The 27,795-nt window shown below is 43.6% G+C and overlaps 1 protein-coding gene across 4 annotated transcripts; it reads left to right on the forward strand.

Annotated features, from left to right (window-relative positions):
• On the forward strand, positions 1-27,715 carry tulp1a (TUB like protein 1a). 4 transcript variants are annotated; one of them, XM_077204741.1, is made up of 14 exons: positions 1-480; positions 558-591; positions 6,241-6,367; positions 9,359-9,463; positions 14,859-14,978; positions 16,442-16,552; positions 17,155-17,319; positions 17,541-17,620; positions 17,692-17,862; positions 25,869-25,981; positions 26,072-26,180; positions 26,271-26,369; positions 26,849-27,020; positions 27,239-27,715. In XM_077204741.1, the coding sequence occupies exons 1-14, from the start codon at positions 434-436 to the stop codon at positions 27,370-27,372; spliced, it is 1,587 nt and encodes a 528-aa protein (XP_077060856.1). In that variant the 5' UTR covers positions 1-433; the 3' UTR covers positions 27,373-27,715. The 4 variants fall into 4 exon arrangements, with proteins under 4 accessions (XP_077060856.1, XP_077060855.1, XP_077060854.1 ...); XM_077204740.1 differs by having other exon boundaries at positions 9,362-9,463; positions 17,143-17,319; XM_077204739.1 differs by having other exon boundaries at positions 2-480; positions 17,143-17,319.
• Positions 27,716-27,795: the final 80 nt, after the last annotated feature.

Raw genomic sequence — 27,795 nt, forward strand, 5'->3', positions numbered from 1 at the left:
CTACTTATTCTGAAGGCAATCCAATTAAATATTTGCAGGTAGATGGGTAAGACCTCCATTGACTGGTTTTGTTATGGGTAGATTGGTGGTTTGTCTCCCGATGACAGATGGCACTCTTTTAAAGCTAAATGCATGCTGGGAAACTGCACTCAAATCTTATTGGCATTTTAAGACGACCAGTAAAACCCAACCTCTATGTTTTCACGTGCAAAAAGACAGAGGCATCATTTCTGCAATGCGTGTCATAACTTATAGTCCACGGAAATGAGAGAAAGCAAGATTGGATTGAGAAAAAATGCATAGTAGGCTAGATAGAAAAAGTATATTTACTAGCTGAAATGGAATACTGAGATTATTACTGATCCAGTGAGCTTTGGGTATTTTATTTGAGAGGAATTCAGAAGTTTTGCTAATCTTCAGTGATCTTCACTTGATGCCTCTGCAGAAAGACATCTTGAAGGAGGTGTGGACGGAGGACAGGTGAGTAGTGCTTTCTGCTTTACTAGAATTGATGTCATAAGTGTGTGTTTTGCTGATAACGCTGATTTATCTCATAGTCTACCTAATGATGAGTCCAAAAGGTCAGTGCAGGTGAGTTACACATATATGTGTTTAATGTAAGTTTTGTGCATGTTTCAATCTATGTCTACACATTGACATTCAAGGGCAAGCATACTTTAATGTGGGTCTAAAAGAGTGAGAACACATTGTTTTGTTTTTTTTCCATTTAAACTTTGAAAGTTTAAGGATTAAAAACAATTGTAAAAGAAAGAAAAGTTATTAAAATGCAGTTTTCAGTTCTTCCATTGAAGCTCATGATGCTCTTTGGATCATTCTCAAGTCATGCTGGAGGACACGATCATCACGCTTTTTTAATTCAGTTTTTCACTAGGATTAATATCTAGTTCAGTCATGAAACTCCAGAGGGCGCTGACTGACAGGCAATCTGCAACCAATCACATCATTACCACATGGGACAAGCTGATTGGCCTCTGCTGATTCTGCAGCCAATTAGATTCTGTGCTCAACATTTAAATAGTATTTAAATAGTCTGGTTTATTGTTTGCTTTAAGCTAGACCTGCAGCGCTATCAGAGTTCCTCTGAAACCCTCCACCTCCCCAGCTCCACCTGCCTAGATCTGCTACAGGTTTAATGAATGTCTATTTAAGCAGCAGCAGCATCTCTTATCACAGCTGTATGTCTGTGCATCTATTAGCAGTAGCAAGTCCATACTTGCTCTGCAGCAGCAGCAACATAGCCAGGGACTAAAATAAACACTCGCCAAGTGCCAAAGGCTAATACAACTTGGTGTTGACGAGTATATAAAACATTGTCAATCACCAGTTGGCTGATAACATTTTTATCAATTCTAAAAATGCAGTGTTGTGAGAACATGAACAAACGTGAACAACTCTCTGCATTTTTTTACGGGCCAGTGCAGCATCGTCATGAAAGTTTAATCCTTGCTAATTTAAGTATTCAAGCGCAAAAAGACGTAAAAGGAAACTAAATTCATTACTCCGAAGCGCGCACCCAGAAACCCACGTTTCAGACAGAGCGTGAATACTGAACTGAGCTCTCTTTTACATCTTCTTGCGCTAAAAACAGATATATTCAAACAAAATTAGGTCCCACTTTATATTGTGGCTTTAGGTACTATGTACTTACATTGAAATTAATAATTTGATACAATGGACTTATTGTGTACATACATGTTTTTACATTGTACTTATATTTTGAAAATATCTGCATGTAATTACAGCTGTAATTAATTTATGTAATTACATTTGTAATTACACAGTTGACCCTTCCCTTACACCTTAACCTACCCTTAAACCGACCAATACCACACACACCTGACCCTAACCTTACCCGTATCACACACACCTGACCCTAACCTTACCCGTATCACACCTCAATAGCAGCACAAGTGTTTTACAATACAACATGAACACCATAAGTATATTGTACTTATTTTTCGATGTAAGTACATAGTACTTAAAGCCACTTAATATAAAGTGGGACCCAAAATGATGTCAAAAAGACTGTCTTGGCCAGTGTCCTCGTAAACGTAATCATAGTCATGTTTTGTCATAGTTATGTCTTAAGTGAATGCTGTGAAAGAAAACATATATATCAGTATATTGGACAATAATATCTAAAACTAAAACCGAAATAAAAATTAATACAAACTAAACTGACAGGTTTGAAAATGACAAAAAAAATTACTAATACTTTAACTAAAATAAAAATTAAAAGAGAAAATGTAAAAATTAAAACTAATTCCAAATATTAATAAAAATATAATAGTGATGCTATATTGATACGACGACAACATTACTTTTTCTCTTAAAATCCCCATTTGGTGCAAATTAAGCTTTTAATGTTGTTTATATATCTATGTGGTGTTTTTAATATGCTTTATGACAAACCATGTGCAAATTCATAAGTCAACACCATTACTGATTATTTTCTCCTTAAAACTGCAGTGAACCAAAAACAGTCTCAAAAACGCAGTTTGAAATCGCAGGTGTTTCTAATGCCACAAACTACCTTGTAACCAATCAGATCAACGTGTGTTCGTCAACAAGTGGATCTCTGAGCTGGTGTGAGTGAGTGGAGGCGGGGCTAATTTGCATATAACCACATATACTAAATGAGGCAAGGGTGTAGAATTACATTCAAGCTATTTTAAGGCATGAGGGATTTTTTTCAAGGACAAAACGTTTAAAAACGTTTGTCATTTTGGGGATCAAAGATGAGTTTTAAGTGATACAATTATTGACTACATGGGGACTTTAAATGGTTCTGCTGATAATCTAGTGTGTAACGAAGAGCGTTAATTCTGTAGTAGTGTTCAGTAGATGGTACGTTCCTCTTGTGTTGTTTTGGTTGCTCCTGAGGCAGATGGGCTTTGCACTGAATCCTATTATCAACTTCTCTGGACTAAACTAGCTTTCATAATCAGCCACACTGATGCCCTCACCACACACTCATATAAACACACATGACAGCTTCATCTGCTCTTTTGCCTGGACTTTTACACTTGAACCGATGTCATCTCAATAACCATGTCTGCAGAGAAGGTACATCTTAACTGTGGTGTCTTTTAGCCGAAAAGAGCTTCTAGTTGCTAAATGCAGTTAACGATGTCTTAAATTTCAATGTATTAAGATTCTGGATGTTTTAAGCAGTATTGGAACCAATACTAAGAAAATGTACTAGAAGCCGCTAAACAAGCCTACATTTGTTAATACAAGTCTGTTTGATTGATTAGTTAGTGCTTTCTGTCAGCATACATGTGTCAATGTTCTTTTGCTGGACATAATATGTACTATTTGTGATTTTCATACTTTTCAAGAGCCTTTTTAATCTCAAGATGACAGTGCCACAATCATTCTGCCTTGATCCTGTTTACAGGTCCAAATTATCTAAGATTGTCATTCATTAGTCATCCATTCTAATAATCTATAATCTTTTCCTATAGTAAACGTAATTTTGTATTTTAATTTGTCAATGAATTTGCTGAATCTGTTATTGGATTCTGTTAAAGGTTTTCTTAAGGGCTGTTTTGAGATTTATCTTTTTCTTTTTGGATAAAATGGCAAATAAAAAGAGGTTCTTGATTACGTAAGCCAAGGGAGCCTTTTTGACTTTAGGTTAGGTATATTTCGTAGTCTGGAAACTGTGTAATATCTTGATTGACCAAAGTGACTCTTTGATCATCTGATTGATTGTGTCTTCCTATTGGCAAGATTTAGAAAGTCTTTAGAAGAGGAAAGCAATGCTAACCACATTGACTTTCATAATATTATCAGGAAAATTGATTCAGTGTGCTCTTGTCTTTGTTCTAGATGGCTCCTAGTATCTGTATATTGGTTAAAATGTTAGGCTAAAAGTAAAGTAATAGATCAAATTGTTAAGAATTGAATAATCAATTTAATTTAAAATTACCTTTTAATGCCAAAATGTTTCTAGAAATTTTTTTTTGGTCCCACTTTAATTTATGTGTCTTTAACTATAATCTACTAACATGTATTACACGGCTCTATGGAATTCTTGATTCTGATTGGTCAATCGTGCCATCCAGCGGTATTTGTTCCCTGATAACAAGCGCTGTAAACAGATAACACAGGCTCATTACTGAAGTCAGCACCACTGTAGGTTTGCTAGGAACGTTTTTTTCCTAGTGGAAGTTTAGCGTTTGTTGTGCTATTAAAATATTAAAACTAAAAAATATTATGCCATCCAGTATCGTGGCCTCGCTCTCTATAGTTTCATACAAAAGCAGCTACTGCCATTTTGCAAATATTGTTTTGTACACTGTTGGATTATAAGATAACAAACAGGTACGATTTTAAAAGAGTTTCATCTCAAATCAATATCTCTTATCCCATAATTATGTATGTGGTGAAATTGTGTGTAATAAGGGGTATGACTGTACCGTATCCCTTAAATGTCCGTCTAGTTTGAACTTGCTGCGGTAGCAACTCCTTTCTCAGCAGAAGCTTTACGTTTAAAGAGCTATTAAAATATTTTGTCTCAGATGAATATTTCATGTCTAATTATTTACTTATGTGGCAAGTAGCTGCGTAATAACCGGGATAATGTACATTCAGCCGGTTGTTATCTCAGAATAAACCCCCTTTAGGATTATGCAAGACCCCTCTGCTTCGGGGTCCTGATCACCCTGACAGGGGTTTATTCTGAGTTAACAACCGACTGGATGTAAATTATGCCTTACTTAAATTAATTATTTGATGTATTTCCATTGTACTTATATTTTTAAAATACCTGCATGCAATTACAGCTGTAATTAATTTCTGTAATTACATGTTTGATTACACTGTTGACCTTCCCTTACACCTTAACCCACCCTTAAACCAACCCATACCACCAAACCTGTCCCTAACCTTACCCGAATCCCACCTCAATAGCCTTACAAGTGTTTTGAAATTCAACATCAACACAATAAGTACATTGGACCTAACAATTATTATTTTATGACACCTAATACAAAGTGTTACCCTTTCTCTGAAATATTTTTGGCATTGGAAATAATACAGAACAGGCTGTAGAACAGGTTTTCCATGTTTAATATTTTTAAATGTTTGTTTTTCAAAAACAGGAAATATTTTATACATGTGTTTCCTTTTTCCTGAGTATCCTGTTACATTTTTAAACAGAAAGGGAGGAGAAAAGGAGCGAGAACATGTCAGAGAGGGGTTGACCGAGGCCACTGGTGCGTGATGGCACCGAAACTCGCTGACCCCAAAGAGTTATTAAAAATTAACCAATCAATATTTCTCAGCCAACCAAGCAGATGTGTTTGAATGTTTCTGTCAAACAGAACCTCACTTACATACAAAACTGAATCTATTGTGGCTAACTGTCTTCGGAGGGATTTTCCATAATGTATGAATAATATCCCCATGCCGGCAGAAATCAAGGATCCCACTGTCTTTGCTCTTTGTTAAAGAGAGGTCTATAAATACTCATATAAGATTGGAACTAATCAGATTATGTGCTCCCCACTCCGTGCAGTACGGAAGCAGGCTGTGACGTCCGGCCTACATTGTGTAAGAATTAGACTTTCTCCTCCTGCAGCATTCTGTACATAAGAGGTCACGTCTTAAACCAATGTGCCACACCAGTTAAACAGATTTAACCTCCTTTGTTTGACCAATGTTTGAATGTACAGAAAATGTTGATTGATTTGTTTGTCCTTAAGAAAGGTGTAGACATGATTATCACACTACAAAGATTACGTGTTTAATGTAAGACTCATGTCTTTGTGTAAGACGACATGAATTGGAAGTTGGGTCTTTTCTTCTATTATGACATATATCTGAGTTCTCTAACAAACAAAATGTAGGTTGGGATTTTGTCGATAGGAAATTGATTGTATGGTTGTTACTTGCAATTGGTGGATTTTAGGTTGGTCATGCCAGTAAACACACCATAAAAGAAGAGAAGAGAGGGGCAAGAAGGAGGGGAAGTTATTTTGATTAAAGATTATAAGGGAACATGAATTTAAAGATGTATGATTTCATAGTGACTTTAAGTAATGTACATTTCTAAAGTATGTGCATCATTTTGCTTGCTTTCATTGACGTTTGGCAATGGGTAAGTTTAAAACTATTGCTTACATTTACACTGCTGTGCACAGAAACGTACAAGCATGTAAAAGAAAAACTTAATGTAAATGTGATTCATTGTCCTTATTAACAGCCATGTAGAAGACAAAAAAGAAGAAGCCGGAGGCAGATTCTGGAAAGGCCAATGGAGCCGAAGACAAACCGAAAAAGAGCAAAGCCAAAAAGACTGAAGAGTTGTCAGGCGAGGAGGAGAATACACCTTCAAAAAGTCAGTCTGATTCATTACACATTTCGCTCAGACATACAGTACAAACCTGTACTTTGCAACTGTTGTGACTTGTTACTGGATTTAAATGATTTAGATGCTCCTTGGGAAATAAAATAATCACCAAACAATGGTTACATTGACATTGAATCGTCACATGTTCAAGCTTATTTTCTGAGAGACATACTGTACCGTGGCTACCGAAAAAAACAACAACCTTAAAATACAAAAATGTGTGCATATCATTTCAATAATATTACAAAAAAAGCATTTTTTTTTTAATCAATACATTCCACAAAAATAGGTTTGTCAGTTTTAAAATGATTGACTTTATTATGGATATAAGTGGAACATGGAGTGAATGTGATACTCCACACTCTTCAGTGGGGTTCTAAATAGAACCCTAGGGTTTTGATTTTAAAGAACGCATTATACCACAAATGTTCTATATAAGGTGAAAAGTTGTAAATTATTGCATAATACATTTTAATGTTTAACATTTATTTAAAATTTTCTAATGATAAAGTGTGTTTATGAGCTGTTTGATTGATAAGATTTTAATAGAAATAAAAATGAATTAAATCAAAATTAATTAATTAAAACTAAATCCATAAAATGATCCCCTGGTGGAATGCTTTAAAAGGTTATATAGACCTAATTCAGAGCAGCGCCATGACGGGTATGAAAGCGAGGCTGTAAGGGATAGACTTACCGTGTTTTCAATGGCATCTGCTGTAAAAAAGCTGTATAAAGCTCTAGATCACTTATAATTTTCAACAGCTCATTGTCTGTTTTTTTTTTCTTTGTCTACTGAAATTTCTCAGAAAGATATTTTTGCAGTGTTTTATAAGCAGAATGATCCAAGACACATTAAATAACAGTACAACCCATTGAAGAGATATATGTCTATTCCTCTCAGCCTCCCTTTCATTTAGAAATCAAAGATGGTGCTGCTGTGAATAAGGGTTGTATATGAGAGCCTGACAGAACCCTTTAAGGCTCTATATACACATACAGTTTAACCTCTTCTACTAAGAGTGGCATCTTTGGTTACTCTGCTAGAACACCTGCTTGTACTCCAGGAGAACTGACATCATATATCTATAAAAAAAAAGAAGAGCTTAGGGATATCTCATAACGCTGTGTAGTATAACCCACCAGAAGAGAATCAAGATGCGTGACGTTGAATAAATTAACACAAAGAGACTTTACAGAGAACTGCTTTAACTTGCATTATACACTAACAATGACGTTGACAACACTGAACCCAGAACAGAGAGAACTGAGGGCTTATTTCAGCCCGTTCTCATCCTTTGGCGTCATACATGTGACGCTTTGTACATTTCGTTGAAATCTTACGCACATGGCATCCTTTAGCATCAATATGAGACGCAGAACCCAAGGCGTCATACAGGTGACGCTCGTCTAAATCCAACACACATGGCATCGTTTAGCGTGAATATGAGACGCAGATCAGAAGACGTTGATCTGATTGGTTACAGAAGGCGTCATAACCGTACCCTACCCCAGACCTAAACCTACCCATAACAGTGCGTGTTATATTGACGGTAAAGGATGCCATGTGCGTAAGATTTCGACGAAATGTCATATGGCGTCACCTATATGACGCCAAAGGATGAGAATGTGTTACTTATTTACACAAGGAAAGCTAATCAACAGAACAAGGAACAGGTGCGTAACTCAATCAGAAACAATGGCAAAAAAAAAAACGAGAACTTGTGACAACGTTTACATGCACAACCTTTGTTCCAAATGGACTGAATTCATTCCGATTGATGAATCCAAATGTAGTGTCAACATGAACGCTAAACGTGATCGGGTTGATGTGCGCGTTTACAGTATGTCACAAGCTTCAAATCGGAATTGATTTTTTGACATGCGCACACAGCACGGATATACAGTTTCCTCCTGTTTGCGCATAATATTTATTCTCCTACATTTGTTCTTCATTTATTTTATGACTTAATATTTATCCATTTCTGGTCATAATTTGGAGACAATGAGCATATGAACCGATGGTGCAGTGCTGCTTATATTTATCACGCAGTAAAAACGTCCCTCCCCGCGCCTGCAATCATCTGTGGATAAATATCCGAAACGAGGACTAGTTGGGCATTGTTCTGCTCCACTTCACAGACGCTGAGTGAAAGGAGAATTTTAGAATGACGGGACACTCATTTATATGACACTTTATTCATCAGGAAGAACAGCTCGTCCTTTGTGTCTTACGTCATTACGCTATTTCAACGTCACTGCACATGCGCAGTCCTTTCAGTTTCGGTTTTCAATCCGATCAAGTGTTTACATGTTGCTGCGTTGCAGCAAGGATGAAGCGGAGAGTGAATCCAATCGCAATATACAGAATATCGAGGGTAAACTCAGAATAAGGCACACGGGACACGGGACACGGAACAAGGAAACTGGGAACAACACACGTCAAACAACAACCGACAGCCAACAACTGAAACACAGGGGTTTAAATACACAGACAAACAAGCTAAACAAGATAACAAGGGGGCGTGGTTAATGAGAAACACCTGGGGAGACTAATAAACATGGACGAGGAGCACCTGTGGACACTGAGCAACAACAAACAAAAGTCAAGACACATGGCAGTATCACATGACAAACAAGGGATCACGTGATATACAAGCCACAACAACAACCCACACGTAACACATGTTCTCTCGATCGGATTAGAAAAGGAATAAACAACCCCTTTCAATCTGATCGAAATTCGTTCGGATCGAGCTCAATCGGGCCGTCATTCCGATTTCTAATGGATTATTCGGTTACATGTAATTGTAGCCAGTGACAAGGAACAAAAAAACTAAACAGGAAATTATCGTTATAGGGGCAAGTTGATTATTAAATGACATTCAGATATTTTGAGAACACTTTTTTGGGAGCACTGTCATTGTGTACTAGTGGAATGATATATGGTTGCTAAAACAACTTATTTTCACTTCTCAGCAGAGAGCAAAGCAGTAAAGAAAAAGAAAACCGAGAAGGACAAAGAAGACATAACAGAGAAGAACACAAAAAAGAAGACCAAGAGTACTCCTAAGAAGAAGAAAGGTATAAGTGATTTTTAATCCATCTATTAGTGAAGATAGATAATCATTAATCATGAATTACCATCCATCCATCCATCCATCCATCCATCCATCCATCCATCTATCCATCCATTCATCCATCCATTATCTAAACCACTTGTCCTATAGGAAACTTGTCCTACGCGCCGTTGGCAGGGAATGAAGTGGCATATTATTTATTTTAAACATAATATTTAATAGAAATAATAGTGACTCACACACAAATCATTCGTAGGTGGGTCGGATTAAAGTCGATAGAAGTAAATCCAGGTCACTACTCAAAATTGCATTATTATAAAATTGAATTAGCAGCGTTTCAGTCAATCAACCTTCCCCAGGCTTACCATAAGTGTATTTAAAAAATGCCAAACAGGACTATTGTTGTGCTTTGGGAATAGATTGGATCATGTAAATAGACTGGATCACTACATGACAGGTTGATGATGGGGAGGTAGGTGAAAGCTGGTAAATGGCACTGGATGATGCTTATAATGTTGGCATTCTCATTAATGGGAGTTGCCTTATTTTGCCTTATTATTATTATTAGGAGCCAAGCACCGTAGGGGTTTAGGCAACTATTGTATCCCTTAGTCATTGTCTTCTTCTTCTGCTCTTGAGTCTATGGCATCCCATTGAACTGTATGGTAAAAAGATATGAAATTTGGTACACAGTCTTAACATTAACCACAGCAATTTTGGAGTCTGTAACTCAATCCCTCTAGCGCCACCAACTGTGAGTTGCACTCACGTTTATGCTAATAACTTTTGAACCTTAAGGGCTCATAAGAAGCTAAATTATTTTTTCCCTCCAATTCCTTGTCTCAAGACGATTTGATTGACATCATTTTCCGTCATGATAATTTAGAATTTTTTTCCATGTCTGCCATTTTGGGCATCTGCCATTTATGTCGTAAAATGCTATATTTTACGAGCGCATTGGCGTCTAGTTACAAAACTCGGCATGTGTATTTGACGTAAAATTATAATTAGTAGCTTTTATAGCTATATGTGCATGATGTCGGGAGGACTCGTCTGCTCGACACCCCCATATCCCAGGTCGGTCTCTTCGGCGGTGCGGTTGAGGGTTTTGCCCAACAGTTCTCAATCGCCCATGAGCAGACTGAGGCATATTCTGCCCCGACGGCCCGCTCTAAAAAAAAGCCCCGCTGTTGGCTCAGATCCCTCAATCTGCCCATCGCCGAGGGCACCCTCCTGCGGCTCCCACCCTGCCCGTTCACCCGGTCTGGCTCTGGAAGCCGCAGGAGGGCGCCACAGCCCTCTCCAGCCCCGCCCCCCGCTAAACACTGGGCTAAGCAGCGCTACTGAGACGGGCTGCTCAGAGATGGGACTCAGTTCTTTCCAGGAGCTGGTAGCAGGGCCACTCCTTTCCCTGGTGGAGGGCCGGGGGAGCATCCTTATTTTCAGAAAGAAACTGACTCTCCCGTCTCTGAGCACACAGAACACACACTGCCCCGTGGGCCTCACCACTCTCATCCGCCTCTGTCACAGAGTTCTCAGATGACAGTGTCTGCCGCCCCCGGGCCGCACCACTCTCATCCTCCTCTGTCGCCAGGCCCCTGGCAGAGCAGGCCCCTCGTGGAACGCTGGTCCTTCCCTGGCCTCCTCTGTCAGGGTGCGGTTATGACCATGCCCCCACACCGGGCAGCTATGCCATCCACGTCGGAGCCGGTCATTCCACTTCGCTGCACCACTGAGGGTGTAGCAGAGTTTGCTACCCTACTGGGCAAAGGGTGCGATCGAAACTGTCCCTCCAGCCTAAATGAGTTCCGGGTTTTACAGCCCCTACTTCATTGTCCCGGAGAAATCTGGTGGGTTACGGCCAATCCTGGACCTGCGCCCCCTTTACACGCTGCCGTTCAAGAAGCTCCTGGCCAAATGCATTTTCGAATGTGTGCGGCCACAGGATTGGTTTGCAGCGATCGACCTGCAGGACGCCTACCTTTATGTCTTCGTTCTCCTTTGACTCATACCATTCCTGCGGTTTGCTGTAAAGTAGCGTGCATATCAGTACGCCTTTCTCCCATTCGGGCTGGCCCCTTCACGAAGGTTGTCGAGGCAGCCCTTGTTCCTCCATGGGAACACGGGGTTCGCATCCTGAACTATCTCAACGATACTAGCGGATACTAGCTCACTCTCAAGACCAGGTTTGCGAACACAGGGACCTAGTGCTCTGGCACCTAGGTCGTCTGGGCCTTCGGGTCAACTGGGAGAAGAGCAAAGTCTGCCCCGTGCAGAGGATCTCTTTTCTCGATATGGAAATAGACTCGGTTGCCATGTCTGCCCAGCTTACGAGCGTGCGCATGCGCAGTCACTGCTGACTTGCCTGAGACAATCAAGCGTAAGAGTGCTGTTCCACTGAAGTTATTTCAGAGGCTCCTGGGGCATATGGCATCCGCAGCCACAACATCGCCACTCGGATTGCTCATATGTGACCGCTTCAGCTTTGGCTTCGCAACCGAGTCCCGAGGTGGGCATGGCAACACGGCACGCTCTGAATACCAGCTACTCCGACCTGCCATCAGACCTTCACCCCGTGGTCGAACCTCAGTTTTCTATGGGCAAGTGCCCCTGGAACGAGCTTCCGGGCATGTTGTTGTCTCAACACATGCCTCCACCATGGGCTGAGGCGCCATGCGCAATGGACACGCTGCCGTGAGCTCCTGGACAGGACCTAGCGCCCTTAGCATGTCTATTGCCTCGAGTTGCTGGTAGTACGCCTTGTTCTGCACCGCTTTTGCGTTGCTCAAAGGTCAACACGTACTAGTCCACTCAGACAATACCGCGTCAGTAGCGTATGTCTCCATATGTCTTTGTCTTTGTCTTTGTACCGCCATATGTTGTAACTCGCCCGCCACCTTCTCTTATGGAGTCAGAAGCATCTGAGGTCGCTTTGAGTCATTATTATTCCTGGAGCCCTGAACTGTACAGCTTACGAGCTCCCACGGCTTCAGCCCCTCCCTGGAGAATGGCGACTCCATCCCCAGTCGGTTCAGTTGGTTTGGGACCAGTTTGGGGACGCACAGGTAGATCTGTTTGCCTCCCACGACTCGACCCATTGCGCCCTGTTTTACTCCCTGCCGAGGGCGCGCTCAGCGTGGACGTACTGGCGCACAGCTGGCTGCGGGGCCCCTCAAGTATGCATTTCCCCCAGTGAGCCGTCTTGCACAAATCCTGTGTGAAATCAGGGAGGACAAGGATCAGGTCATATTGGTACCCCAATACCAATACCCCTGGAGATGCTCAATCAGTGTCGTGCTTTCCTAACTGCAAGATGGATTGGAGTGAAGGCTGTCTCCCTCCACCCTGAAAGTAGATGTTGTCGCTATCGCCGCACATCATGATGCAGTTGAAGGTAAGTCCGTGGGAAGGCACGACCTGATCGTCAGTTTCCTGAGAGGAGCGAGGAGAAAATCATCCTCGCCCTCCTCTCGTTCCCTCTTGGGACCTTTCAGTGGTTCTAACTGCCCTGCAGAGTGCTCCCCTTGAGCCTCTTCAATCAGTCAAGCTTAAGTTCCTGTCAATTAAGACAGCGCTCCTGGTTGCATTGGCCTCCTTCAAGAGGGTAGGGGACCTGCGCGCTTTTCCATTGACGAAGCGTGCCTGGAATTCAGGCCCGCTCACTCTCACGTGATCCTGAGACCCCGGCCTGGATATGTGTCCAAGGTTCCCACCCAGGTGGTGAACCTGCAAGCGCTACCCTCGGAGGAGGTAGACCCAGCCTTGGCACTGCTCTGTCCAGTACGCGCTCTTCATGCCTACGTAGACAGGACGCAGTGTTTCAGGACCTCAGACCAGCTCTTTGTCTGTTATGGTGGGAAGCTGAAGGGAAAGGCTTCTCCAAGCATAGGTTGTCTCACGGGATGTGGACACCATTGCTTGGCTTACCAGCAGCAAGGTCGATCATGCCCCCTTGATGTGACAGCCCTCTCCACCGGAGTGTGGTTTCCTCTTGGGCTCTAGCGCATGGTGCCTCGCTAACAGACATCTGCAGTGCTGCAGGTTGGGCGACACCCTACACATTCGCCAGATTCTACAATCTCGGAGTGGACCCAGTGTCCTCTCATGTACTCGCTTTAACCAGCCAGTACTAGGACCCACTCAGGTGTCTTCGCTTGCTCGCCATTCCACTCCACGGACTGGATACGTGGATATTCCCTCAGGTGAGCTTCCCCGCAAGCCCTGAGTTTCTCCAACACTGTTGACGTCGACGCCAGTGTCTATTGTCCGTGCGTTGGCTAGGTCCATTTCTGTGTGCATGGTCCCCCCTCTGGGCTACCCCCACATGTGTATTTCCACTGTAAGCTTCTCTGAGCATGTGTCTTTCCCTTGGCAAGCCACCTTGCCACCCCTGGGGTTGAAATATTCCACCTGCGGCTGGACACCCCAGTGTTTCCCATATGCATCCCCCTCTGAGTCATATGTGTATTCTGTAAGACCCAGCCCCCTCTGGGTTGGCATTATTTGCAAATTTCCTCTGAGATTGAGATATGCTTCCCAGTGTACTATGGTATTCCTGTGATAAGTAGGAGTCCTTCGTCCGTGCCAGTTTCACGACAGGGATCTCAGACTTCCGCACGGCATTGGAAGACAGCTGTGAAGGTGGCGTGATTAGACTGGAACCCCATTCGTCGTCACGACTGAACTCGTAGTGACAACGAAAGGGAACGTCTCGGTTACGTATGTAGTTACTTCTTCCTACCACTTCCGCTGTACCGCTGGTAACGCCTGAGTTCAGTCTCGACTCCTCAGCGAAGAAACATATCTGCATATCTACATAGTTGCACCATGCAAATTCCGCTAACCCATGGCATTTCAAGTCCGAAGTCATGGATACCAATTTAGCCATAGTCAGCCAAACTTTCTGTTTGTCATTTTGATTTTCTTTAAAAATCTACTTTTTCGAACTCCTCCTTTGCCTGATTTTCACCAAATTAGAGTTAGATCATCTCCAGGCTATGTTTGCAAAAAGTTATGGATTTTATGTCCGTTTTCGTAAACTCAATCAACTAATTTGATGGCATAATGCCAAACTCTATCTAAGTCTGTATCTTGGGAAAGATTTAACATATTGACACCAAACTTTGTGTTTAATTGTCAGCGCCACCTATTGGTCAAAAGTATTAAGCAATTATGTCACAGTATAAGTAATTTTATGTATGGGCTTTCAACAATTTTGCTTAAAATTATCTACAAATGTCTTTATTAATTTTTGCTGTTGATCTGATGCTCCCTGTCTTAATATTTAGCTCCTCATTCTGCCACTGTGTTGCTTGCCATGATAACCAACCAAACCCTGCTGGCACAATTTATATGATTTGTTCATCAAAATTGATGTTTCTAACCGTCATTTTGATTAGATTCTGCTGATGAAGATGATGGGGATGATGAAGAGGAGACCTCACAGAAGAAGACAAAGAAGAAATCCACCAAAGAAAGCTCCCCTGCTGGCACCAAAGAAAAGAAATTAAAGGCCAAAGGTCAGTAGAGCGTATTCACACTTGAATGCATGCTAATGAGCGAGGCCAAGGTTCATTTTGAGCTTTGATCCATTAGTTTCAACAGCCAAGTGGCATTTATGTTATTATAAGTGTCACTTTGAACTTTGCACTTTGTTGGGCGGTTGAGTGTGTTTTCCATATAGAGTGTATTTTTGGGCCCTTAAAAACAGTTTGAGATGTTTAGGTTTATATCCCCCTCAGAGCAAAACACTTCAGGTATCGAATCAGAGGAAACTTACACAATGGCTTCAGTGTGTGTTACTCTTAATGTGGTTATGTACACATGCATGGGGGTTTGCTGCTCAGGAAGAGGATTAGCGCTAGATCTCGTGAGCTAAGAAGATTAGCCAGAACAATACGGCAGAGCTGTCTAAAAGATCACCACTCCGGTTTGTCTATGAGCTGAAGTGGGGACTTTCAAGTGAATTTAACTCTTGTTTTTTACTTATGGTTTTAGGGATTCGTTTGCTTGGCCTCATTTTCCCTGTTGTTAAAAGACAGATGGTGAGCTCCTCGGGGGGTGTCTGATCAAGCCACTCGGATAAGTGGAGAAACGACTTAGACAAATAAAAAAAAAATAAAGTCCAGCTGCTAAGTAATACGTTTTACCAGACAATCTGCAGTGACCTAGATGATTGAAAACATACACAGATACTCCTCTGGGGCTCCTATTAAAAGCTTCAAGTTGAATGTATGATGCTGCAGAAACCTTGAAGCATGTTTCAAAAGTTGAACAATGTTTTTTGATAGAAAAAAAAGAGCAGGGACATTGGAACTAATGGCTCTCTGATACTGAGCTATCGCTGTTTTAACGTTCTCAGAACTTTGGCTAACATCCTGGAGAGGTTCTCTCAAAGTTATGAACAAACGTTCTTCCAGTAACGTTAATAGAATGTTTCTTCAAAGTTATCTGGTCTTTAATAATATTCTTGAAACGCTAGCACAAAAACGTTATTTATATATCATTCATGGAAGGTTTTTTTCTGAAAACGATTAGTTGGACATTCATCTATTTTTTTTATGTTGTTACTTGTTTCAGAATGTTAAAGAACATTCAAAAGAAACGTTAGCATTATGTTTGCAAATTGGAATGTTTCCGTAACCAAGAAAACAAAAGGAATGTTAGCAAAATGTTCTTAGAATATTTTTTATTAGCTGGGTCTCTGGTTGTTGTGATGGAGCCTATTGAGCCATTAACCACACCATTTCCATATTGAAAGGAACTGTTCTTCAATTAGAAGCTGTGCTCATTATCTGAAGCTGGCACACCTTAATAACCCCAGGGGAATTCTGGGAACTGGTCCTAACTTGTCACTTAAATACCCTGTGAACGAACTCTACATTGGCTTCAATGACTTATGCACCAACTCATAGGTTTTGTTGCATGCGAGATAATAATACTGAGTTATTTAATTTTTTTCCACAATATATTATCTCTGCAGTGAATAAAGGTGAATCAGAGAGCAAAGGAAAGACATCTAAGGCAAAAAAGGAGCCAGCTTCTATGTTTCAGATAAACGGAGATAAACCAGATTTTATCGCAAAAAAGAAAGGTAATTTCACTTTTCTTAAAACACTGTGCATTAATCATTGTGTTGCTAAAAGCAACTATCTCACAAAGCTGTTCTGGGTCATATCTCACAAAGAATGTCTGGGTCATATTTCACCTTAAAATCAAAATCAAATAATTAGCAAAAAATATGAAGCATTTTTAAGGGACCATTGTGCTTGTTTGTATTGCTACAATATTTTCAGTACAATTACGAATTCCTTTTTCTGTAAAATAAAACAAAGAGGTATTATTTAAATTAATAAAAACATAATTTTAAAAAATTTTTTATTGTGATTTAATACAGTGAGTGAAAAATGTAATGAAAAATATCTTTTTTTTTAAATAGTTCCGAAAAATATGTTAAAATGCATATATATCTACAAGTTTTGACTTAATTTTTTTATGCAATATATAATTTAAATATACATTTTATGTTGGAATCAAATATGACTTGGACATTTCTTGGAGTGTATAATGAAATCATTATACATTTTAAAAAAAAATGCATGCTTGTACATAGTGGGACCATATAGTTTTTAGATTATTATTATTAAAGAGAGTAATTGTCAAATTTGCTGACTGGAACTTAAGCATCTGCTCCAGCCATTAAGTCCGACAGCGATGAGAGTGAGCCTGACACTAAACCCAGCAAGAGCAAAAAGAAATCCACTGCCAACTCCACCTCCATGTTTCAAGCTGGAGACAAAGACAAAGACAAGAAAAAAGACAAGAGTAATAAGGACAAAGAGAAGAATAACAAGAAAAAGAGTAAGTGAAAGAATTCTATATAAACTGTTTGTTTGCAACATTTTTTGGACAAAAGATAACCACGTGTGCTTCCCCACAAGGTGAACTTTTGTTTATTTTTTTGCAAACTACACTTAAATGTTCATACTGCCCCTATAAATACACATTTCTTTATTATAAAGATAACAACTTAAAGACAACGTTCATTCCGTTAAGCTGCTTATAAATGCTTCTCATTTCAGACGCTGCTAAATCTGATGAAAGTGATGATAATACAGAAGTGCCCAAAAAGAAGAAAGGCAAAGGAAAGAAAAGTAAAAAGGTAAAACTCCTAAAAATTGATGTCATCTTGAGGCAAAGATCTGAACAGTTTTAAAATCTCTCTTGTGACAGGAGGAGGAGAGGCCTCCATCTCCGGAGATTGAGTTTGATGACCTCGAGGAGTTTGTTCTTCAGTCTGCGCCTCAGGGAACCACCATCAAGTGTAAATTGACGCGAGATAAGCGCGGGATGGACAGAGGCTTCTACCCCACCTATTACCTCCATTTAGACAACGAGAAGAAGGTGACTCGCTCACACTTTTAGCTAAATCTTGCAGAACTACTGACAATTCTACAAGGTTTTGTAGTGAATTAGAGGATAGTGTATCAATATTTAGAAATGCATGGCTCTACTAAGGATATGTGATTACAAATTAGGGGTGGGGTTAACAGTTAATCCTGGGTATTCATAAGCAGACATTTCACACTGTTCATCCCTAAATCCTGGGTTAACATCCTTATTTGCAAATTTGCAGTGTCAGTAGCTTGATAGTATGATTACATAAAGACTCTAGAATTGCACGTACCAGTCAACGGTTTTGGATAGGTAAGATAAAAAAAAATAAAATAAATAAATAAATATATATATATATATATATATATATATATATATAGTGAAATATTATTACAATTTAAAACAGCTGTTTTCTATGTGAGTATATAGTAAAGTGTAATTTATTCCTGTGATCAAAGCTGAATTTTCAGCATCATTACTCCAGTCTTCAGTGTCACATGATCCTTCTGAATATGAGGATTTGGTGCTCAAGAAACCTTTCATTATTATAAATGTTGAAAACGTCTCGGTTACGTATGTAACCCTCGTTCCCTGAGTACAGGGAACGGAGACGTGTCGTCAGGGGAGTTCCCTGACGAATTGGGATCACGCTAGGGAGACCAATTGCCTTCGAGTGAATTAAAACGAGCCAATGAAAATTGGCATGCAAGATTTGCATTCCGCGACCCGCCTACCAGCGCGGGTATAAAAGGCGGAAGTAAACATTGCGCAATGCTTTTCGCTGAGGAGCCGAACGGTGTCCAGTCCTCCGCGAAGGTACAGCAACATGGCGAAGGGACGACACGTCTCCGTTCCCTGTACTCAGGGAACGAGGGTTACATACGTAACCGAGACGTTCCCTTTCGTCCTGGGAACTCCGACGTGTCTTCGGGGGAGTTCCCTGACGAATTGGGATCCCTAATAAAACGCCATGGTGCTGGCCCCTTCCAGCGCCCGGCAAAGCTACCCTGCAGCAGTTTCTTGAAATAAGTTGCGGGAGCTAGCACGGGAAACACACTGCTGTTCCGCGAGACCCGCACAGTGGATATTGGATAACACTGGGAAAGCGTTCCCTCAAGAGAGGAGGGAACGCTGCGGAAGCCCCAGCCTGACTGAGGAAGGCCAGGAATACACATATGTACTAGCCCGAAGGAATAGTGAAACATATGGCAGTCCCTGAGGTAGTCCCAATCCAAGGGAAGTGGGAGCGTACTCAACAGGGACGACGAACGAGTCCGTCAAGGGGAAGACACGGCTGAACTGCACGTGGCCTCATGGGTCACAAATAGAAACCACTGGAGCACCCAATCTACTAGCAGCTCCTTACTAGAGGTAGCAGACCTGGTGCCGGGCGGTCCGCCACGCCCAGCACCGGAGGGGTGAAGGAGGAACTCACGAGGCTCACCAACGTAGGGCGCCATACGGAGCAAAGAACGCGCGTATCCGCTGTTTGAGGCGGAGTGGCCCAGCAAGCCGACACAACCTATTCCCTCGACCCACTGGCCGTAGCCAGAACTCGGGAGGAAACAGGTTCCACACGAAGGCTATAGAACCTAGCGAACGTGTTAGGTGTCGCCCAGCCCGCAGCTCTACAGATGTCTGTCAGTGAGGCGCCTTGAGCCAAAGCCCAGGAAGCGGCAACACCTCTAGTGGAGTGAGCGCGCAACCTGGGAGGACAAGGCTCACCCAGAGACTCATATGCTCGGATGATAGCATCCACTAACCAGTGGGCTAACCTCTGCTTGGAGACGGCCTTCCCCTTCTGCTGGCCTCCGTAACAGACAAAGAGCTGATCTGAGGTTCTGAAGCTTTGCGTTCTGTCAATATAAACCCGCAGGGCACGGACGGGACAGAGAAAAGCCAGGGCTGGGTCTGCCTCCTCCTGGGGCAGCGCTTGCAGGTTCACTACCTGGTCCATGAAGGGAGGGGTAGGAACCGTGGGCACATATCCGAGCCGGGGTCTCACACAACGTGAGAAAGGCCCGGCCCAAACTCTAGGCACGATTCGTCGACCGAAAAAGCCTGCATATCCCCGACCCTCTTGAAAGAGGCCAATGCCAACAGGAGCGCTGTCTTAATGGACAGGATATTATCTCACCGTCAGCAAAGGCTCAAAGGGAGGACTTTGAAGAGCTCTAAGTACCAGAGCAAGGTCCCAAGAGGGTACAGAGTGCGAAACACGAGGTGGATTTAACCTCCTGGCACCCTTAAGGAATCTGATGACCAGGTCGTGCTTCCCTAGGGACTTACCTTCCACTGCATCGTGATGCGCAGCTACTGCGGCGACATACACTTTGAGGGTGTAGGGGGACAGCCTCCGCTCCAACCCATCCTGCAGGAAGGAAAGCACAACACCGATCGGGCAAGTCCGGGGGTCCTCCTGACGGGAGGAACACCAATCGACGAACAGGTTCCACTTCAACGAATAGAGGCGCCACGTAGAGGGGGCTCTAGCGGAAGTGATGGTGTCTACCACTGCCTGTGGTAGACCACCTAGAACCTCCGCGTCCCGTCCAGGGACCAGACATGGAGTTTCCAGAGGTCTGGACGCGGGTGCCATAGAGTGCCCCGTCTCTGAGGAAGAAGGTCCTTCCTCAAAGGAATCGGCCAGGGAGGGGCTGTCGCGAGGAGCATGAGTTCGGTGAACCAAGTCCTGGTGGGCCAATATGGCGCCACAAGAAGGACCTGCTCCTCGTCCTCCCAGACCTTGCACAGAGTCTGTGCAAGAAGGCTCACTGGGGGAAACGCATACTTGCGCAGGTCCCGGGGCCAGCTGTGAGCCAGGGCGTCCGTGCCGAGGGTCCCCTCGGACAGGGAGTAAAACCACTGGCAATGGGTCGTGTCCGGAGAGGCAAACAGGTCTACCTGTGCGACTCCGAAGACACTCCAAATCAGCTGGACTGACTGGGGATGGAGTCGCCACTCTCCTGGCAGGGGAGGCAGCCGTGAGAGCTCGTCTGCCACACGGTTGAGCTCCCCTGGAATGTGAATGGCACGAAGCGACCTCAGATGCTTCTGACTCCATAGGAGGAGGTGGGAGGCAAGTCGCGACAAACGACGGGAGCGTAGACCACCTTGATGGTTGATGTACGCAACGGTCGCAGTGCTGTCCGTACGGACCAGTACGTGCTTGTGTCTGAGAACCCCTCTGAGGCGACGCAAGGCTAAGCGTACTGCTTGCAACTCTAGGTAGTTGATATGCCAATGCAGTTGAGGCCCCGTCCACAGACCTGAAACTGCATGCCCGTTGTACGTGGCCCCCCACCCGGTGGTAGAGGTATCTGTGAAAACCACAGCATGCCTGGAAACCTGGACTAAGGGCACTCCGGCCCGTAGAAACACAGGATCCGGCCACGGGGAGAAGGTTTGGCGGCAGTGCGGGGTCACTTTGACCCGGAACGTGCCGCTGTGCCACGCCCACCTCGGGACTCGATCATGAAGCCAGCGCTGAAGCGGTCTCATATGTAACAGGCCGAGCGGCGTTACTGCGGCTGCCATATGCCCCAGGAGCCTCTGAAATTGTTTCAGTGGAACCGCTGTCCTGCCTCGAAAAGACCTGAGGCAGGTGAGCACTGACTGGACGCGTTCCTCTGTGAGGTGGGCAGTCCGGGCGACCGAGTCCAGCTCCATACTGAGATAAGAGATCCTCTGCACAGGGCAAAGTTTGCTCTTGTCCCAGTTGACCTGAAGCCCCAACCGGCTGAGGTGCCGAAGCACCATGTCCCTGTGATCGCACAATACATCTCGCGAGTGAGCTAAAATGAGCCAGTCGTCGAGGTAGTTGAGGATGCGAACGCCTTGTTCACTCATGGGAACAATGGCCGCCTCCGCGACTTTCGTGAAGACGCGGGGTGACAGGGCCAGCCCGAAGGGAAGGACCTTGTACTGATACGCTCGACCGTCGAAAGCAAACCGAAGAAAAGGTCTGTGTCGAGGGAGAATCGAGACGTGAAAGTACGCATTCTTCAGGTCGATCGCTGCAAACCAATCCTGGGGACGGATGCATTCGAAAATGCGCTTCTGCGTAAGCATTTTGAACGGGAGTTTGTGCAGGGCCCGATTCAAAATACGCAGGTCCAGGATTAGCCGTAACCCACCGCCTTTCTTGGGTACAATGAAGTAAGGGCTGTAAAACCCAGACCTCATCTCGGCAGGAGGGACCGGCTCGATCGCGTCCTTCGCCAGCAGGACATCGATCTCTTTCCTCAAGACAGGGGCGTCCACCGACCGCACACGGGTAAAGTGGACGCCCCTGAACCTGGGAGGCCGGCGTGCAAACTAAATTGCATAGCCGAACCGGACGGTGCGGATGAGCCATCGGGACAGACCCGGAAGCGCTCTAGCCAGGCTTCCAGATAGCGTCGCAATGAACCCACCCGAACCACCGGCGTACCCGCGGCGGGGCAGCGAGGTGGAAGACAGGGACCCGGCTCTGGTGGCGTTGTAGCGACCGAGAGCGGGGGTCTGGGTGCGCCTGACACCAACCTGCTTCCACCGAGGGGCAGACGGCAGAGAAGGCTCGTGGGCGTTCTGCTGCGGACTGCCCGGTGGCGAGGGGAGGGGGAGAGACGAGGAACGAGGCCCTGACTCCTCGTATGCTGGTCTCTGCGCCTCCGGGCCCAGCTGCAGACCGGAGCGACGCAGCCGAGGCTGCGTCACTGCTATCTGCAAGCTGGGGAGAGGGGAACGGGAGTGGTGCAGCTCGGGGGCGGCACGCACTGCCATTCTGACCCTCTCGGACGGAGGAAACTGGTCTTATTATACTGCCAGTCTCGACCGTGAGGGGAACGATGGACGAGGCCCGGGGGCATCGAGTCCTGGTTTCCCCTCACCCAGCGAGAGACGAGAGTGACAAGGCCGTAGCCCTCACTGCCATCTGAGCGCTGGGGCCCGAGAACGACTCAGAGGAAGTGGACTGCTCAAACTTTGGGTACCGCTGATACAGCGGCGGAACAGAAAAGAAAATTCTCCACCCGGCCCTCCCCCGGGGGAAGGAGTGGTGATGACATGCACTCCCAGAGAGCAGATTGTCACACACTCTGGGTCGCTCATCTCAGGGTTGCTTCCCTGCGCTGGGGGAAACAAACTCTGAGCGGGCTGGTTTTGAGGCGCTTCTGGACCACCAGTGTGGACATCGTCTAACCGAGGGCCAGCGCTGTGACTAATCACGGTCAGTCACTAAGCACAGCTCAACCCCGAGTTAGAACTACGCACGTGCAGTGGTAGTGAGAGAGGAAAAACTTCTGCAGATTTAGGCATGTTTGGCTTGCCATATTGGCACCAAAAATGCTTGCATGCTGCCAAAATTCTTCACACACATCCAGGCACTTTAGAACAGCCCAGGAAAGTGTGGCTGTTAAGTCTGAATCTTCAGCATGAGAACACACCATTATAGTAGGAACTCAGCATCATTTCAGAGTATAACAGCCCTCTCTCCGATGTAGCGATCGACATCTGTCCTCCCTGGGGCCCCGAATGAAATGCTTGGTCCCTCATGAGAAGGACCAGATTCTCATCCGAAAACCTCAACGGCACACGGCACGCTGAGCGGCTCAACCTTTACGGGAAAGGGGAGACGAACAACGTGCCGACGTGGTCATGCACTCCTGAGAGAACATGAACCACCCACGAACGCAGTCTCAACACACTGATTAGGCATGTGAAACCGTGATCGTGGCCGTCAACCAGGCATGCAAGATAGTGAACGTGGCCATCGCTTCGATGACACACGGCACGCTGGGCGCTCAAGCCTTCAGGCAAGGCGAACAACGTGCCGACGTGGTCATGCACTCGTGAGAGAACATGAACCACCCACGAACGTAGTCTCACACACTGATTAGGCATGTGAAACAATGAACGTGGCCGTCAAATAAGGACAGGAAACGATCGCATCCAGAAACACACGAGTGAAACGTCATCCTGAAAAGGACGCGATCTTCACTCGTGTTGCTCTTTCAGGAAGAAAGTACTCTCTCTATCGTGCTGAAGCACACAGGGACCCAACGCGGCAACATAGCGGGGAAACTGCAAGCCCGCTGTGCGCACTCAACCGTTTACCAGCTGTGAAAACAGCTTTTGAATCAACAGCATATAGACGCAGCCGGCAGACAGGAAACCGCGCGGTCGCTGAAACGCCATCTCACCAACACAGAGAGATCCCCTCCCGAAACAGCAGACTCGTAGCCGTAAGAAAAATACAATCTTAAAGCTCACTCACTCAGAGAGGACACAATCGGTCGGCTCCGAAGCTAAAAGCATTGCGCAATGTTTACTTCCGCCTTTTATACCCGCGCTGGTAGGCGGGTCGCGGAATGCAAATCTTGCATGCCAATTTTCATTTGCTCGTTTTAATTCACTCGAAGGCAATTGGTCTCCCTAGCGTGATCCCAATTCGTCAGGGAACTCCCCCGACGACACGTCGGAGTTCCCAGGACGAAAGGGAACAGTTATTTACATTTTATTTGATGAATAGAAAGTTCAAAAGATCCGCATTTATTTGAAATAGAAAGCTTTTGTAACATTAAATACTACCGTTCAAATCAAAAGTTTGGGGTCAGTAAAAATTTATATTTTATTTTTTTGGGGGAAAGAAATAAAAGAAATCAATACTTTTATTCATCAAGGATGAATTAAATTGATCAAAAGTTACAGTAAAGACATTTATAATCTTACAAATGATTCTATTTCTAATAAATGCTGTTCTTTTGAACTTTCTATTCATCAAAGAATCCTGAAAAAAATTACACAACTGTTTTCAAAATTGATCATAATAATTCATGTTTTTTGAGCATCAAATCCGCATATTAGAGTGATTTCTGAAGGATCATGTGACACTGAAGACAGGAGAAATGATGCAGAAAGTTCAGCTTTGATCACTGGAATAAATTACATTTTAAAATTTATTACAATAGAAAAGTTATATTAAAGGTGCTCTAAGCGATGTCGGTTGACATCACTTCTTGTTGACGTTTAAAGTATTGTCAAACAAAACGAAGGCTAGCTAGACCATCCCTCCTCCTCATCCGCGCACTGACCCCCCAAACCGCACCCCCAAACCCTTCTTATCGGTTATTGGCTGGAACAGTTTGTTATGTTTCGTGGTGCGGGTACGTCCAGTTTGTTTTTGTTGCCGTTTGTGGAGCCTGGGGTGTCTGCAGAGACCGTGTTTTTTTACAGTGTGTTCAGGGGACAGGCAGCTAGCGGATAGTGAGGAGATGTTTGTTGTATGCGACAAAAAATGTTTTGGCTTAAAAAACACGTGACATCGCTTTGAGCACCTTCAAATTGTCATAATATTTAACAATATAAAGCCGCGTTTCCACCGCAGGAACTTTCCCCAGGAACTAGGAACTTTGGGGTGGTACTCGGTGTGTTTACACCGCAGGAACCAGGGTCTAAATGAAGTTCCGGGTAAAAATTTCCCCCCCAGAAAGTCCCTGCTGGCGAGGTAGTACTTTTTCAGCGTTCAGGAACTTTCGGGGTGGGACTTGTGCGCTGAACATGCTGATTGGTTGAGCTCGCGTCACATTTGATTCGTTGACTCCACGCAGCATTTTATTTTAGCCGTCATTTTTAAAAATCGCGCTTCCTGGCTTCGTGCAGTAAAGAGTTGTCTGGAAATTAATATGGAGTTTACAAAAAAAATACGACCAGAGCAAAACGCACTCAAAACTCAAAACAAACTCGCAGACTGGGAGGAGCAGTCGCACGCAGTTCAACGTCACCAGACTAATCTTCCCGGTACTTTAGTCCGCGGTGTAAACGCAGTAAGCAACCGGTCTGGGGCAAAAAAAGTTCCTATGAAAAAAGTTCCTGGGACAAATAGTTCCTGGTAATTGCGGTGGAAACGCGGCTTTACTCTTTTTTTTATATATATAAAATAAATGCAGCCTTGGTGAGCAGAAGATACTTATTTTAAAACAGTGTGAAAAGCTCTATTGATGACTTACTAACTGCCATTTCACTCTGCCCTGCAGGTCTTCCTATTGGCTGGTCGAAAAAGAAAAAAGAGTGCGACGTCAAATTATTTGATATCCATAGATGCCACTGACCTGTCACGGGGAGGAGATAATTTTATCGGAAAGCTGAGGTAACATGTCTGAGAGAAAATGTACGCAAAATAAGTATGATTGCTGAGTTACTCACTTTTTTTTTGTTATGTGGTTTCTGTTCTTTTTAGGTCCAATCTCATGGGTACCAAATTTACAGTGTTTGACAACGGTCTCAACCCTGACCGTGCCCTCAGGGACATGTCGAACGCCCGGCAAGAGCTAGCGGCTATCATTTACGTGAGTGCTCACTTCAGTTCCTCAACAGTCAACCTGGAGGTTGGATAATCTTTTAGAAGTTTTAAAGTGGAAACTGGTGTTTTTGTCCAGGAGACAAATGTGTTGGGGTTTAAAGGGCCCAGAAAAATGACTGTGATCATCCCAGGCATGGATGACGACAACGAGCGAGTGCCGATACGTCCACGAACAGTGAGTTCAGTTGCTGCTATATCTGACTCTGACATCTTACAACAAAGGCAAGCAACTAAATTCACAATAAAGGCTCATTCACATTGGAAAAATGTGCTTTAAGTCTTAAAAGTGTGTCATCTAATTTTTTTCTTCAAGACTGCCCCTGACTTTTTGAAGTCAGTTACATAAAATTGTAGTTTGGTATAATTAGAATTAGAAAGTAAGACTGATTACCTATTGGTTTACTGCTAATTGGTCAAACTAGGTTTTTATTCACAAATAAACATTCATCAACTCACACATCAGCTGTGGCAAATCGAAGCTCAAGCATATTTGCTTGATGTGCAAGAACCAGTGAGGTTAATTCTCGTGTTACGCAGCACGTTTGAGCTTCTGCAAGAACCAAAGAGGTTCATAGATGACACGGTCTTTTCACTGTTTTCAGTCTACAATGACCAATTCGTTCATGCACAACAATTTTGTTATTTTACCTAAAGGACAACGACAATATACTCGTGCGCTACCAGAACAGACAGATGGACAACCTGATTGAACTCCACAACAAAACTCCAGTTTGGAACGACGACACGGCTTCCTATGTCCTCAACTTCTCTGGACGGGTCACACAGGCCTCTGTCAAGAACTTCCAAATCGTCCACAGCAAAGACAGTGAGTGAGACTGCTGATATTGCCATTCCTGTCAATGTCCTTTACCTCTACAACTGGACAAATGTTACAACTTTTCAATAGGACAAATTGTCACAAATTGAACATTTTTATCATATCTTGAGTTGATAATTCTATATTATGCTGGAATTGTGTTGGTTTTGGAATTGTAACAATGAATGTAAAAACCCTAAACTAACTGTAAATGCTCTCTTTTTCAGATAGCTACATTGTGATGCAGTTTGGAAGGGTGGCAGATGATATGTTCACTCTGGACTATAATTACCCAATGTGTGCAGTTCAAGCCTTTGCTATCGCTCTGTCCAGCTTTGATGGCAAATTGGCCTGCGAATGAACATGAGGCACAGCATTCTATGAGTCACATCTTTGCAGTCAACAAACAATAACTTCATCATCAGTGTGGAAAAAGAAGAAAGATGTGCTATCTGATAATGTGGGACATTTTTATAATTTTCGTTGTGCCTGAATGCGATTGGGATACATTTAGCTCAGACGCAGAACAAGAACTGACACCAATGCTAGGCATTACATACTATACACATGTGCTGCATAGATGCATGGGACAAATGCAGGCTACATAAAATGACTGAAAGACTATTTGATTATATTGAGATTTATGAATGTGTGGATTTTTTTATATCAAAAGTGAATGATGAATGCAACGTACCTTTTTATCTCAAACATATGAAAACATATATATATATATATATATATATACACACACAGTGCTTAGCATAAGTGAACACACCCATGCTAA

The sequence above is a fragment of the Siphateles boraxobius genome, unplaced genomic scaffold (assembly GCF_051911475.1).
Source record: "Siphateles boraxobius isolate OS27281-9 unplaced genomic scaffold, OSU_SipBor_1 50, whole genome shotgun sequence".
NCBI lineage: Eukaryota > Metazoa > Chordata > Actinopteri > Cypriniformes > Leuciscidae > Siphateles > Siphateles boraxobius.